Source organism: Mesoplodon bidens (genome assembly GCF_964165515.1).
Source record: "Mesoplodon bidens genome assembly, chromosome: 8".
NCBI classification, from domain to species: Eukaryota; Metazoa; Chordata; class Mammalia; order Artiodactyla; family Ziphiidae; genus Mesoplodon; species Mesoplodon bidens.
Window position 1 is genome coordinate 67,996,465 of NC_138165.1, and position 16,776 is coordinate 68,013,240.

At 37.1% G+C, this 16,776-nt stretch overlaps 1 protein-coding gene across 1 annotated transcript in view; it reads right to left on the reverse strand.

Annotated features, from left to right (window-relative positions):
• Positions 1-16,776, reverse strand: part of COL5A2 (collagen type V alpha 2 chain) — a 145,173-nt gene that overhangs the window by 26,204 nt on the left and 102,193 nt on the right. The window contains exons 17-31 of the mRNA XM_081241910.1: positions 13,583-13,627; positions 12,430-12,483; positions 10,135-10,233; positions 9,747-9,791; positions 9,531-9,629; positions 8,231-8,284; positions 7,890-7,997; positions 6,778-6,831; positions 6,098-6,196; positions 4,357-4,410; positions 3,534-3,632; positions 3,374-3,427; positions 3,226-3,279; positions 2,207-2,260; positions 1,432-1,485 (exon numbers count right to left, since the gene is read on the reverse strand). Coding sequence (XP_081098036.1) covers positions 1,432-1,485; positions 2,207-2,260; positions 3,226-3,279; positions 3,374-3,427; positions 3,534-3,632; positions 4,357-4,410; positions 6,098-6,196; positions 6,778-6,831; positions 7,890-7,997; positions 8,231-8,284; positions 9,531-9,629; positions 9,747-9,791; positions 10,135-10,233; positions 12,430-12,483; positions 13,583-13,627 — 1,026 coding nt within the window. The remainder of the gene's footprint in view (positions 1-1,431; positions 1,486-2,206; positions 2,261-3,225; positions 3,280-3,373; positions 3,428-3,533; positions 3,633-4,356; positions 4,411-6,097; positions 6,197-6,777; positions 6,832-7,889; positions 7,998-8,230; positions 8,285-9,530; positions 9,630-9,746; positions 9,792-10,134; positions 10,234-12,429; positions 12,484-13,582; positions 13,628-16,776) is intronic.

Consider the following 16,776-nt stretch of genomic DNA (forward strand, 5'->3'; position numbering starts at 1 on the left):
TATAAACAATGGGATATCATATACATTGGATGGAAATATTTTTCCAGAAAAATGTGTATTATACCTGAATGATTGATTTTTGGCAATGAGTTCATTCAAAATATTATCTCACAAAGATATTACTTTTAGCAACAATAAAATACAAGCAAAAGGCCTTTTATTTCCTAATGGAATGTGAAAAACTTAACAGAGGAAAGTGAAATTAAAAGCAATGAAGTACTAATCTTTTAAATAGAACCAATTCAATTCAATTTAATAAATATTTCTTGAACATATAATATAGACAACACACTCTACCAGGAATTGTGGGTTCAAACTAATGCAGTCATGACTACATTAAAAGTTTGCTCTTAACTAAAGGAAAATGTGTCATTTAAAACTTCTCTGTTTGATAAAGACAGTAACTATACCAAGTAGGCCTCCAGTCTTGTCCCTTGAAATGTACTGTCTTCATTGTGGCATGATCTTCCTAAAACCCAAATCTAATAGTATTTCTCTCTACTTAAAAGTCCTTCATTAGCTTCCCATTACTCTAATAATAAGAACAAACTAGACTCAAATTAAGACTTTCCACAATCAGGCCCCTGTCATTCTCCAGCCTCTTCTTCACCCTCCTCAAACTGTATTTCACATTTCTGACCTACCAAACTTTTTTCAGTGCCTAAATTTGATCAGCAAGCCTTTGCACTTCCTGTTTCCATTTCCTGGAGTATTTTCTTACCTTCCCTCCTCCCCGCTTACCATCATTCTTCCTTCAGATCTTATAAAAGATACTATTTTGTCAAGGAAACTTTTTCTAAACCCCAATGTCTGAATTAGGTGCATCTTCTAGGTTTACATACACACAGTGCCTCTCTTACCATAGCATTTAGAATATGCTACTGTTGTAACTGACTTTCTATACTCTCTGTCTCCTAGTAAAATAAAATATAAGGCAAGGTCCATGTCCATCTTGTTCAATTGGTTCAGGCCAAGGCTTAGTAGAGCTTAGCACAGAGCACTCAGCAAATATTTTTGAACAGTTAAATGAATGAATAAATCACTCAAAGAAAAATAAATTATATAAACCTATGTGCTGGTAAAATGACAGAAATAAAATGGTAAGTTTCTGTTCATAACCGTTTATGAAGCCTCCAGTAAAATGTACAGTAAGACATATTTAGTGATTAAGAACACAGTATAAGCACGTGACCTGGGTTCAAATCATATCAGCTGTGTGACTTTGGGAAAATTACTTAACATCCGTGTGCCTTATTTTCCTCATCTGTAAAATGGGCATAATAATAATAATAGTACCTAGTACATAAGAGTTGTTTTGAGGATTAAAGGAGATAATTAATTTAAAGCAAAGCAGAACAGAGCCTGACACACAGTAAGTGATATTATGTTAGCAATTTTTAGTATTGCTATCCTTATTATTTAAACACTTACCTGATCACCTGGCTTTCCACCTTCCCCAGGAGGCCCTGGAGGACCAGGAAGCCCCTAAAGCAAAAGAATATAAAATTGTGACTCTGTGGAAACTTAATAGGCCACCAGTGTTAACAGTTCACAATTCATGGAGCTCCCTGACTATATTTTCAAGCAAAAGACATTATTTAAACACAAGTTAAGTAAAGCAAAATGAGAAACCTACATCCTCTAACATAACACAGCAGCTAGTCAGTTCGTAGGTTTAGATTTTCATTTGCACACCACTTAGCAAAAAAGAGGTAAGAATATAACAGTAGGTTCTTTATATTTGTGGAGCTTTTAATGGCTTTGAGAACAATACTTTAGGCTGCTAGAATAAATATGGAAAGTTAGTCCTGACAGTTTTTTCCTCAAATTATGATTATCTATGCTATTAATCTACCATCATATTTAATTAAATAAATCATGAAAATTTGTTCAACAAAAAATTTTAGACACTGTCAATAAAATTAGATAAGCCTTAATATAGTTAAATAAATCTTATTGAGATATTAAGAACATTTTATGATTTATAATTTGTTAATAGGTTTGGGGTTTGATCAGTTGTTCAGGGGAAATCTGTTCCTTCTCTTTGAGTAAAAATGTTTGATTTTGTCCAAATGTCTATCTTATTTACTAAAAGAGGAATGACTTCTTTGAAAATTGTAGAATTTCACATCATTCAACCATATCTTTTTATAAAAAAGCATTTTGGTTAGGGGAAGAAGAAATGGAAGACTGAGTCAGTGCATACCTGAAAGCCAGTGGGGCCTGGAGGGCCCTGTTCTCCTCTCTCTCCAGCCAGACCCTAAGTCACGAAGGAAAGAAAACCATGAACATCAAGAGCCGATCCTTATGTCTGCTTCCTACTTGTGTGAACCACCAGAAGTATTTATATTTCTTTGTATTTCTTCCAATCACAAGTTTTTCACTTTAGCAAGATAATAAATTAGTCCTAAATGTCACCTAATGGTACTGTTTGAAGTCCCTGGTGGTGAGAAAATATCTTCTAAAGCCAGTGAAGAAACTGATAACATGTGTTCATTTCTTATCCAAACATAAATGTCTGGAGGCAACTGTAAAATTTGGGGGGAAATTGACTATTGGTATGGAAAAATCCATTACTTTTATATGTCTAATCTAAAAGGTAATTAATGTTTCCATTGTAGTTTGTTTCTCAGTGTTATAAAAATTATTAATCAAACCTTCAAAACTAGAATAACTAAAGAAAGCAAAGCTAACATTTTAAAAAAGATATTTAAATTGCCCCATTCCAAAACAAATAAACATGCCATAATATTTCTGATAAACACAATTTTAAAATCCTAGGATGAAAATATACCTCAAAGGATAAATATTATCCCATTTTAGTCCATCCAAAAAAAAAAAAACGCTTAAATAAATTTCTATAAGACACAATATTAGAAAAAAAAACCTGGTATAATCGATTATTTATATATTTTAAATAAAATACAGTATAAAATATTTGTCAGACACTACTTTCCTCACATAATTTTCAACTGTGATAACATAGAGATGATGAGGTAGCTTTTACGATCAGCATTTCATAGAAGTTTAAAATGAAAAGACCAATAATTCTACTTAAAAAGGAAGAAGATGCCAGCACAGGAATCAAAAGAAAAGATATAACTGAAATTCTTCCATCTTGCACTTTTTTATTTACTTCCCCCTGAAACCTATCCATGAGTAAAGTCTCAGACAAACACCACTGAAGAATGCGATGTGAATATATTCTCACTAAAACTTACATACCGGGGGGCCCACAGGACCGGAAGGACCAACTTCACCATCTTTTCCAGGAGCTCCCTAGCATCGCAGAGAGATAATTTACGAGGTGAGACCATGAGAATTTGGGTAATTTCATATATATTTTTTTCTTTAACAGAAAATGTATAGTTACCCTCTGCCCAGGAACACCAGCATTTCCTGCTTCTCCAGGTTTTCCAGGGTCACCCTAAAGAATCAATGCAAACTAATTTAAATTTCAATCGGTTTGCTATAAACATGTCAGCTCCAAGTGAGGATTATGATGAGATGGCAACATTATACACTGTACTCACACTGCTACCTTTGGGGCCTGGAAGACCCATGCTCCCAGGCTGCCCTCTGATTCCTATGGAGCCTGGAGGACCTGGCCGGCCATCCTCTCCGGGAGCACCCTACAAAATTGACAGGAGCAATGTAAGTTTCACATAAGTTCTCTCTGAATGTTACATCACCCAAATTGTCACTTGCCTTTCCTTACTATAAAAGTTATGTAAGTTTTAAATTAAGCCACGTTTTTATTTTAGTGAGTCAGGACAGTTGAGTGTTTAAAAACAACTGCTGAGGTATTTGAATGTTTAGAACGGAGACTTTATTCTTATTCTATACACAAGCCTCATCTTTATGCCTCTTTACATTCTCATATTAATAGGGGAAATCTTCCTTCTTTCATTTACTCTTGTTTGTGGTAATGAAAACTCAGGACTTCCATTTCACATTTACTGTATAAGGGAAGGGCCCAGAATATATGAACTGTCAAATTTATACCTACTTATCTCTTAAATGTATAAAATTGGAAGGATATCAAGAAATGAGAATGTTGCTAACAAATTCCACTAATATTAATAAATACATCGTGGCAACTTTTTCACTTATGTCAGAGAAGCAGTTACAATCTCAAGCATTTATTGCAATACAATGTTATCAATTTTTGGTCATTTTGAAAATACGCAGATCCTTAATATTTGCTTCCAGGAGAGGAAGGTACATTTTAAACATGTAAACATGATCAGCATCCACCTGATCAAAAACGTTAACCTTAAATAAACATCTTACCATTTAAGTTGCATGTCTATTGAGAAATATTAATGGTGGTGGACTTTTGTTTAAATTACTTACCAAAGGTCCAAGTTTTCCTTCAGGACCTTGAACACCAGGATTTCCTGTCAGACCCTAAAAATTAAAAGCAATTGTCAGTTTGTTGCTGACCCGCAACTGGAGTAAAGGTTCTAAAGAGTAAAAATAGCACTGCATTAAAAAGATCCCGGGCTTCCCTGGTGGCGCAGTGGTTGAGAGTCCGCCTGCCAATGCAGGGGACGCGGGTTCGTGCCCCGGTCTGGGAAGATCCCACATGCTGCGGAGCAGCTGGGCCCGTGAGCCATGGCCGCTGAGCCTGCGCATCCGGAGCCTGTGCTCCGCAACGGGAGAGGCCACAACAGTGAGAGGCCCGTGTACCGCAAAAAAATAAATAAATAAATAAATAAATAAATAAATAAATAAAAAGATCCCGTTCCGCTTTGCCATGCCCACTCTCAGTAGCCTTAGGCTCCTCCAGACAAACTCACAGGACCATCATGGACCTCACCCAACCTGGCTTCAGGATACAGGGCAGGATACGGGGCAGACAACACAACATGCAACAAGGCATCACATGTGGGACTCTCCAAAGGGAGGAGTCCTCACAGCACAGCCTTCAGGGCCAGACTCTAAGCCTCCCACAATGGGAGGCCCGATGTGAGAGAATCAGTCTATGTGGTGGGTGCAGGAGCCACCCTGGTTTGAAATCTCACATAACCAATATTTGTAACAGCACCTTGGACATACTATACTGGTCCCAGCAAGGTGAATGCCCAGGTACAAGTCCCTGCAAACTCAGGAAATCCAAAGCTATGCCTCCTACCAGTTTTTTTAATTCATTCATAGTCCTCCAAGCCCAAATGCAGTCTACAATCAGGGATCTTTTTTTTTTTTCTTTTTTTTGCAGTACGCGGGCCTCTCACCGTTGTGGCCTCTCCCATTGCGGAGCACAGGCTCCGGACGCGCAGGCTCAACGGCCATGGCTCACGGGCCCAGCCGCTCCGCGGCATGTGGGATCTTCACGGACCAGGGCACGAACCCGTGTCCCCTGCATCGGCAGGCGGACTCTCAACCACTGCGCCACCAGGGAAGCCCTCAGGGATCATTTTTACTAAAAGTAATTGAATGGTCATTCAGCTGGCATTCCACCTTTATCATGTGTCTAGGGAAGAATATCGAAGATATTCATCGAAGATGAACCCAATGCCTGTTTCTCATATAGAAGGAGAAAGGGCTGTAGGAGACTTTTACTCATATATCTAACACTGGGTTCAGGATAAAGAACTTATGTTGAGCCAAATGTATCTTTCCATGAAGGTTTTGTATAATCCTTTTCTCTTTAAGGGGCACTGTTGACAACTGAATATAAGGGTAATTCCATAGTTCAAATGAATTTTCAAGTGACATTTTGTTAAAATGAAATTTGTCAGGAATTCTCTGTGCTAAAAGTCACATAAGTTGTTCATCAGCAAGTAAAGAAAAATTATAAAAATTGATAAACAGAATTTTTTTTTCATATCAAGTGGTAAAATTATTAATACATACCTCTTTGAATAAAGGAGACTAGAAGTTTTTTTTTTTTCTATACATGATAAAAATAGCAAACCATTCATTATTTCAAAAATAATGAATCAGGTCAAACCCAAAGAAAAAAACAAAGAAATGTTCCAAGTCGTGAAAGCAAGCTATTAAAAAAAAAAAAAAAAACCTTTAAAAAACCTTTAATGAATTCTCAGGAGCATATCTCCTGGGTTGATGTAGCAAAAAACTGCTGTGTTCTTACCCGAGCACCTGGAAGCCCAGGTTCCCCCGGACGTCCTGGATCCCCCTGACCTCCTTTAGGTCCTGAAGAACCTACAGGACCCCTCTCTCCTTGAGCCCCCTGTTCCAAAGCAAAGCAGAATATGTCAGAAGAAAGGGAGTGCAGGGAAACAAAAGCAAGCATATATAAAATCCTTGTTTTACAAATCAAACCACTAGTATAACATAAAAGAGTTTGTCAAAGTAGTTACAAAGACTTCTTTGATGTCACTTCACATTTTGTTCTCATTTGGATTCCTTGTAGAATAGAGGTCTTTCATCATTAACTAATGAAAGTTGTGTTTAGAGCCTCACTCCAATAACTTAGATTTAGAAAACCCCAAATTTTGAAACTGTCTAAATTTCTAGATAAAGGAAAAAATATATATCAGCTAAAGGAAAGATGTATGGCCTGTTCTTCTCAAGAATGTCCCTGGAAAGTTTGAAAACAAACTCCAATACACCTCCAACCATCGTCCTTCTCCCCTAGGCCTCTATAATGAAGAAATTGCACAAGAGGGGTTTGGCGTTAGGAGTAACATCTGTGTCCAACTCTTTTCTAGATCTGGACCCATGTGGGCCAAGGCTAGATCACCATGCTGGACAACGGCATCTTTTGCAACACTACCCATAGGAGTGTCAACCTTGATAGGATAACCTTACCTTTGGTCCAGGTAAACCATCAGAGCCTGGAAAACCACGATTGCCAGGAGCACCCTACAAATGACCAAAATGTGATTCTTAATTGTTGATGTTTTTGTAATATGTAGTTGAGTGGGTGATTTTTATTCTTAGTACTATAAGGTTTTAGGAGCTATGATCAACCCAACACAGCAATAGATATGTATAAGAAAAAATAACCTGACTATACAGAAAGACATTTTAAATTTTGAAAAATATATGTAAGTACTGAGCCAAAATTATTCAAATCAAAAATTATTTTACCACTTCATTGTAAAATTAAACATAGAGAAAAACTGATACATAGATATAGATACAAGAGGCAAAGAAATGGTATCATCTACCACAATCAAAATGTCAGTGACTGCAGGCATTAGTATTGTCTTTGATGTGAAGCCCTTTGCATTTTCTGAGGTTCCATACAAAAGTAAGGTGATATTGTTATTCTCCCTTTCAGACCTGTTTCATTATAGTCCAGTCACAGCAACCTTTTCTGGTCTTTAAAATCACTAAGCCCTTTCTGGCCTCCTGGATTTGCATTTTTTGTTTCCTCTGCTGAAAAATGCTTTTTCTCTCAAGTTTTCTTGCTGGCTCATCCTAATCTTCAGATCTTAGCTAGATGCCATCTTCTCAAAGAAGCTTATTTCCTAACCACCTAACCTAATGACACACTACTGTCATAAGTTACTCTCTACCACATCACCATGCTATTCCCTGAGTGTATATGGCACTTATTAAAATGTGTAATTATATTTTTATTTACCTGTTAACTTGTTTATTGCTTACCTCCCCACTAAACTATTGTTTACTAGCCCCCACATGAAGGATGGAACCATAGCATTCTTGTTCACTGATGTATCCCAAGCACCATATACCAAATTGGCATAGAGCAGTTGTTCAGTCAATATTAGATGAATGAATGAATGAACAATGATTAGACAGTTGACTCCCTGAATTCAAAGATAGCCATACTGAACTGTGCAATGCACCTGCTAGCATTTCTCTTAATTGCTCTAGTTTTCCTCACTATCCCAAAAGTTATTCATGTAATTCCCCCACAACCATAAGAATTTATTCAATCATTCAAATTTTACCCTTTCTCCCATGGGGCCTGGAGGACCAACTGTTCCTGGATCACCTCGGGGACCTCGTTTGCCTTCTTCACCAGGTGGGCCTATTGGACCCTGAATACCATGTGGCCCCTATTGAAAACAGAATGACAGATACCAGAAAGAGCCGTTTGACAAGGGAGTTATAGTCAAAAGATTCATTTAAATAAGTCAGTCACAAATTTTAAACTATATTAAGCAAACTATTTCCATCCAAAAGTATTATAATTCTCACTGTCATTATTTGAAGTACTTGAGTATTTTGGGCTTACACTTCTGGATAATATTCATGTTCTTCTTATCATTTAAAAGAAAGAAAACCTTACCGGTTCCCCTTTTGGGCCAGCTTCTCCTTTGAAACCTGGAACTCCTGGATCACCCTAAAATAAAAATATCGATAATTGTAAGAACCAAGATATTTATCCAGCCCAACCTGCTTTAATTATTACAGTGAATGGGCCTTGAAAATTTCCTGCAGCTGAGTCTGTACTGAATCAGCAGTATAATAATTTTTTTAAATTATGCAAATCTTGTAGAATGTGTGTGAAATTTTATAAAATCCAGTATAGTTAGGTAGTGATTTGTGTATTTTACAGGGGTCTTCAAAAGATTTACTTTTAAAATCTTGTTTTTAATCATGCATAGTAGGATAATTAGAATTATTACAATTTGATAATAAAAATTAGAACTAACAATGACAACTTCAATAGATAAATCTATTTAGAGTCTATTTTAGGAAATAGATTTGTTCGCCCAAAATCAAAATAATTTTATATTCGTGTTCTATTTATTGAGATTTGACAACTTCAAATAGGGTATTTTACCTTTAGAGTTTTCAAGAGTTTTGGGTATGTGTGTCTTTATAATACCGACTGTACTATAATTTGTGGGATTGCTAAATTGAGAACATGATAAAATCAAATGTAAAATACCAACACGCATGTTTTTATAAATTTGTCACTAGCATTTAAAAAGGATTTATCAGCATAATCAAATTACTTATATCAGGATCTAAAATATTTGTTTTAAGTAGTACGAGGAAACAAAGTTTTGTTACATATCAAGCTAAAAGATACATAAGCACATCTTCTCAATGTGTTTATTTCTTAAGAACTAACCATAATATTTTTACCAATAGATAAATATATGAATATAAAACATACAAATTTATACAAAATGTGGAAACTCATTCAATATAAACAACATGATGGAAGCACTCTTCAAGAATAAATCTCAAGAAATAGCTGTTGAACCCATTTTAGCCAAGTTGTCATTATAAACCCCCATGAAAACTCCGTATTTCCCCATACTGGCTTGCAAAGTGTCTTCAGATTTGTTATGCAACTATTTATAAAATTCGATTAGGTGGATCATGAAGTTATGACCTTACTATTTTAAACAAAAGAACACTAAAATTTAACACAGTGCAATAATTTTCCCCTTTGAATTTAAACATGTAAATTGTACATTAACATTTGGCTTCCACTTTACAAAAATTCCTACCTTCTTTTGCCTCATTCAAATAAGTCACATTATCTATGTTTCACTGTATCTCATTACATATTATTTCTCTGGCGATCTTAGTTGTATTATACTAATGGATGATAATTCTTTGATGGACATTACCGGTTGGCCTCGAATTCCTGGAGGTCCAGTGCTACCCTGAGGTCCTGGAGATCCAGGGGGCCCAGCTAAGCCAGGAGGACCAGAGGTACCTGGAGAACCCTATTGGAATGCAAGAGTAACATGATGAGCAGAGACCTAGGCACAAGTCTATGGTCACTGTCCAAAGGATTGTGCCCATTTGAACCTCATGTGGCATAAATGAAGTTAGTTACTCACTGTTGGGCCTTTGGCACCAGGCGTACCATCAGTTCCCACTGCACCCTAAAAGATACAGGAAAAGTTCATGAAATATTAAGCCATATCTAGGGTGGTATTCAGATGTCCACCCATCTCGCAAAAGGAGGTAGAAAAATTACCACAAAGAAAGGAAGGAAAAATAAATCAATCACCATTATATTATAAAAATCACTTTTATGACTAATTAATTCCCTTTTCCATAAAATAGACAAAATTTGCAGAGTTGACAAGGGACATTTTTTTTTCATGAGTTCTAAACACTCATTCAGAATTGAAAGAGAATATATTAAAATATGTTGCCTTTGTTCAAAAGTTATAAAACATGTCCAGCTTTCAGTGATAATTTTTAAATATACTAGGAACTTACAGGAAGACCTTGAGAGCCAACAGGACCTGGTAGCCCAGTTTCACCTCTTTGCCCTTGAGGACCTTCAGGGCCTCGTGCCCCAGTGGGACCTGCTTCTCCCTAAAGGAGTGTGAGGAAAATGTTAATTTAAGAAAATACCAGTGTGGTGTGTTTCAAAGCTGACTGCTTATTTGGAGTTTTACATTTTACACCCAATCATTTAAACGAGTCAAGAGCACAAAGTAGTTTCCAGGGGTGTGTGCCTAACTTAGCTTAAGGGATGGACTCACTTCCCGCCACTCTGGATGTGATGATGCCCACAGCATGCAGAGCAGAGCAACCTGGTGAAGGTCACCTGATAGCCACCTTTGTTTCAACCCAAGATAGGGAACCAGATAGTAAATAAAAATACAGGATGCCTGGTTAAGTTTTAATTCAGACAAACAACAAATGATTTCAGAATAAGTTTGTCCCATGCAATATCTGGAACACATTTATCCTAAAAGTTTATTCTTTATTTATCTGAAATTCAAACTTAGCTGAGTTTCTGCATTTTATCTAACATATTAGGTACCTAATGTAAATCAAATCCTAGAAGGAATCCCTATTATCCTTCACTGAAATACAAAGAACTAGATGTGAACGTTTATTCTTCATCTAGAGAGTCAGAGACCCTGGAAGAATATTACAGGTATAGCAGAATTTTGGCCAAAAACAAACACCGGGGGTGGTGGTCTTTATGTTGGGGGTGGTGGTAGGACAGGGAAACAATTTCTGAAACAGTTTTGTGAGGTGTTTGACTTTATTAAGGAGTTTTCAGTAGCCAACGGCCCGTACTAGAAAAACCCAGGAGGAGAGGGAAGTATCCAGAGTGAACTACTGTATGAACTATGATGGCTAGTGAAGTCTTAACTGGAGGCCACAGTAGGAGCAGAAACCACTTCCTGCAAAGTGAGAGTCCAGAGCATTGTGAGTATTCTTCCTTGAGTTCTCTAGCCAGAGCTCGGTGTGAGGGTGGAGAGTCTTACAGAGAGAGAGAGGGAAGGGCTTTTGCCTATTTTGATTGAGGGACACAGGGAGGTTGGGTCCTCCAAGGTCAGAGTCAGTGGCAGCAGACTTAGGACTTCAGGGAGCAGATCAGACACAGAGGGGAACTGAAGAAGGTCCTACTCGGCTGAGTTCACAGTGAGTTCTCAGTTAACGGAGGGCAGCCACATCCCTGTGGCACAGAATTCAAAGTAAGCGTTAGAGAGAGCCGAAGAATAATTTGACTTGATGACTCTCACATTTCAAAGAATACTTGAAATGTCAACTAGAGATTTTTTTGTTTATTTGTTTGTTTCGAAGTTCAAATCCAATCTGAGTGGCCCCACTAACAAGAAGCGTGGGCCTGTACTGAGGGCATCCTCTGCCTCGGGCATCCTCTGCCTCAGGCACTATGCTAAGGGTTTGCATATTTTCTCACTTAATCTTCAATAAATTCCTTGAGAAAACAAGATTTAGAGAGGTGAGGTGACTGGCCACGGTTATTTTTGCACAGCAGAATCTTGTGAGCAAATCCCTTCTTCAAGATGAAGAAAATTATTGCCAAAGACAAACCGGGTGTGAGAAAAATCAAACGTATTGTGTTGTTCAAAGTTTGAAGGTAGCTTTCTGAGTTTATTCACTAATTTAGCTCATATAATCTTAATAACCTCCCACTGTAATCCATGGATTTATCATCCAAAGTGTTGAGAGAAAGAACAAGTTGTGACGCACTACAAATGTAAATCATCCCAACAGAATACTTCAATCCATTCCCACATGGACATCCAAATAGCCTCCCCACACATTCCATTAATGATTGTGTAAGTTGGGGGGGTGGAGGTGGGGAGAAGGGGTGCAGAAGTGGAGGCCAATATTGTGTGGCCTTTTGACCACCTTGGATTTATTTTACTCTCCTATTGTTTAGAACATTCTGCTATTTATTACTGCCAGGCACTGTATCCAAGAATAGAGTTCCAATTCAGATTAAACCCTTACCCCTCACAGCCGTTACAATTGTCTAGTGTTAGAGTCCTATTGCAACAGATTCTTTGATACTACAAGTGTATGATTATAAGTAATTCTCTTTTAATTACTTGTTATATAATAATATATTTTTCATTTTCTTTTTTTTTTCCCCTACCATAATGGACATTGAGAATACGCTAGGCTCTTTTCCTTAGTTAAGAGCGACTTCCACACTCTTCAATGAAAGAAATGACATTCTTTACTTTGGGATTCAGGTACTTAAGTAATTCATGTCATCAAGAGCTAAATATAGGAACATCTTACCTTCAACCCAGGATTTCCTGGAAAACCAGCGGAACCAGGTATCCCAAGAGGACCCTATTAAAAGAAACCAGAAAAGTGATTAGACATGTATTTTAATTAACATGAAATCTTTTATTATGTACTTTGACATATAAGAATAATCCACTTAGTACTTTAAAATCACAAAGATAATAATATAATTTTATCATAAGAACCTTACAACACTGATATGAAATTGTGCTAAAAGACATGTCCAGGGGTATTAAACATAACAGAATTTCCTAGTTGTAGCATACGAGAGTCAGTCACAAACACAAATTGTTTGAAACAACTGCTTCTAGAGAAATTACTTTCTTTGTGTTAACGAAGTAATAAGGATAGTTTTTAGAAAGTTACACATTGTACCAAAATCTAGGCCTTCACTTTATAAAAATGATGATTAAGAATCATCTGGATATTTTGGAGTGATTTTTTTCAGGCTGATAAAAAGTGAATATGTGTCACTATACTACATTTGGGAAGGCATGAATAGAGTCTAAACCACTGATTTAAAGCTGGATTTAAAGGAAAAGTGTAAGAGGAATTTCATTCTAGGTTATCCTGATTCTTCTTTGAGGACTATATTTTAAATCCATCAGTTTTGCATTAATAAAAGCCCTTTTAAATTACACTTATTTTTCCTCCCATAGTTTGTTTCCTTTTTATGAGTAACAAGGGAGAAAAGATCTTAAGGGCAAGTAATTTCAAATCCGATTTACCCACCTAGTACTGAATACTTCCCTGAGCTCATCGTGTTTTTCACCTATCCACTGTACGGACCATGCTGTATTCTTGTTCTTTTTATATACTCATCTTTCAAGATTAAGCTTAAAAGCTGTTCCTCTTTAAGTCTTTCTTGACTTCTTTGTCTCACTACTGGTGTCAGTACAGGTAGGTTCCCATACTTCAGGTTGCTTTCCCTATTACAGCAGTTAGCAATAGCACTATGCTACAATATCAATTGATATATCTCTCTTCTTTGATAGGGCAGGTTTCAAAGACAAGTACTATGTTTTTATTGTCTTTCTGTTCCAAGCACCTGGGACACAGTAGGTGCTTTGTAAATGGTAATGAATGTACAAATGGAAGAATGAATGAATACGTGAATGAGTGAATATGAAAGTAATACACTCACCATTGGCCCAGGCTTTCCAGGCATACCATGTGCACCTCGTTGTCCCTAATTAGGAGAAGAGGCAAGATAACGGTGCATTTTCTACAGTATTTGTTGACAATTCATTTATGTTATAAAAATTTCTATGTTAAAAATTGGAGAATGAATATTAAGGTTAACTGACAAACTTAGCTAGGTTAATAGCAATAAAAATACACATTTATACAACATGCGTAAAGTAGCAATAAGCACATCTAGCCTTACAGCAATAAGAAAAAAAAATCAAGACTGGAAATACAAACTGATTAAAATGATTCTTTTTACTTGAACGTGTCACCTTCTATCAAATGAGCTCAAAGACAATGAAACTTTGAACACTGGGCTCTTCTTAATAGTCAGAATAACCCAGAGGAAGGAATCCACTCCATGTAAAACAAAAACCTAAAGCACATGTGCACACACATGTACACACACACACACAAATAAAATTAAGTAGTAGTGAATGCTGCGGGTGTCACCCAGATCCCCCTTCAGCACAGAAATAATCATTCTGCCACTGCTGTAAGTGTTGTAAGGTGTGATGGCTCACAGTTGAGACCCTCCCCACAAATTGCTGAAAGGAGTTAGCTATCCCAGGTTATGCCCTTCCATGGTCAATGCAGTGGTACAAAGGATTCAAAACAGTCTGAAGAGCCATCAAGTAGGTGTAGTTTCTTAATTTTTTAATACATTTATTCATTTATTTATTTTTGGTTGCGTTGGGCCTTCGTTGCTGCGAGTGGGGGCTATTCTTTGCTGCGGTGCACGGGCTTCTCATGATGGTGGCTTCCCTTGTTGCAGAGCACAGGCTCTAGGTGTATGGGCTTCAGTAGTTGTGGCACATGGGCTCAGTAGTTGTGGCTCGTGGGCTCTAGAGAGCAGGTTCAGTAGCTGTGGTGCACGGGCTTAGATGCTCTGCGGCATGTGGGCTCTTCCCAGACGAGGGCTTGAACCCATGTCCCCTGACTGGCACGTGGATTCTTTTTATTTTTTTGAATTTTATTTTATTTATTTTTTTATACAGCAGGTTCTTATTAGTCATCAATTTTATACACATCAGTGTATACATGTCAATTCCAACCGCCAAATTCATCCCACCCGCACCCCCACCCCCGCTTCCCCCTCTTGGTGTCCATACATTTGTTCTCTACATCTGTGTCTCAATTTCTGCCCTGCAAACCAGTTCATTTGTACCAATTTTTAGGTTCCACATGTATGCGTTAATATACAATATTTGTTTTTCTCTTTCTGAATTACTTCACTCTGTATGACAGTCTCTAGATCCATCCATGTCTCAACAAATGACCCAATTTCGTTCCTTTTTATGGCTGAGTAATATTCCATTGTATATATGTACCACATCTTCTTTATCCATTCATCTGTCGATGGGCATTTAGGTTGCTTCCATGACCTGGCTACTGTAAATAGTGCTGCAATGAACGTTGGGGTGCATGTGTCTTTTGAATTACGGTTTTCTCTGGGTATACGCCTAGCAGTGGGATTGCTGGATCATATGGCAATTCTATTTCTGGTTTTTTAAGGAACCTCCATACTGTTCTCCATAGTGGCTATTTCAATTTACATTCTCACCAACAGTGCAAGAGGGTTCCCCTTTCTCCACACCCTCCCCAGCATTTGTTGTTTGTAGATTTCTGATGATATCCATTCTAACTGGTGTGGGGTGATACCTCATTGTAGTTTTGATTTGCATTTCTCTAATAATTAGTGATGTTGAGCAGCTTTTCATGTGCTTCTTGGCCATCTGTATGTCTTCTTTGGAGAAATGTCTATTTAGGTCTTCTGCCCATGTTTGGATTGGGTTGTTTGTTTTTTTAATGTTGAGCTGCATGAGATGTTTATATATTTTGGAGATAAATCCTTTGTCCGTTGATTGGTTTGCAAATATTTTCTCCCATTCTGAGTGCTGTCTTTTTGTCTTGTTTATGGTTTCCTTTGCTGTGCAAATGCTTTGAAGTTTCATTAGGTCCCATTTGTTTATTTTTGTTTTTATTTCCATTACTCTAGGAGGTGGATCAAAAAGATCTTGCTGTGATTTATGTCAGAGTGTTCTTCCTATGTTTTCCTCTAAGAGTTTTATAGTGTCCGGTCTTACATTTAGGTCTCTAATCCATTTGAGTTTACTTTTGTGTATGGTGTTAGAAAGTGTTCTAATTTCATTCTTTTGCATGTAGCTGTCCAGTTTTCCCAGAACCACTTATTGAAGAGACTGTCTTTTCTCCATTGTATATCCTTGCCTCCTTTGTCATAGATTAGCTGACCATAGGTGCATGGGTTTATCTCTGGGCTTTCTATCTTGTTCCATGAATCTTTATTTCTGTTTTTGTGCCAGTGCCATATTGTCTTGATTACTGAAGCTTTGTAGTATAGACTGAAGTGAGGGAGTCTGATTCCTCCAGCTCCGCTTTTTCCCTCAAGACTGCTTTGGCTTTGGGTCTCCATACAAATTTAAAAATTTTTTGTTCTAGTTTTGTAAAAAATGCCATTGGTAATTTGATAGGGATTGCATTGAATCTGTAGATTGCTTTGGATAGTATAGTCATTTTCACAATATTGATTCTTCCAATCCAAGAACATGGAATCTCTCTCCAACTGTTGTTATCATCTTTAATTTCTTTCATCAGTGTCTTACAGTTTTCTGCATACAGGTCTTTTGTCTCCCTAGGTAGGTTTATTCCTAGGAATTTTATTCTTTTTGTTGCAATGGTAAATGGGAGTGTTTCCTTAATTTCTCTTTGAGATTTTTCACCATTAGTATATAGGAATGCAAGAGATTTCTGTGCATTAATGTTGTATCTTGCAACTTCACCAAATTCTTTGATTAGCTCTAGTAGTTTTCTGGTGGCATCTTTAGGATTCTCTATGTATAGTATCATGTCATCTGTAAACAGTGGCAGTTTTACTTCCTCTTTTCCAATTTGTATTCCTTTTATTTCTTTTTCTTCTCTGATTGCCATGGCGAGGACTTCCATAACTATGTTGAATAATAGTGGTGAGAGTGGACATCGTTGTCTTGTTCCTGATCTTAGAGGAAATGCTTTCAGTTTTTCACCATTGAGAATGACGTTTGCTGTGGGTTTGTCATATATGGCCTTTATTATGTTGAGGTAGGTTCCCTCTATGCCCAGTTTCTAGATAATTTTTATCATAAGTGGGTA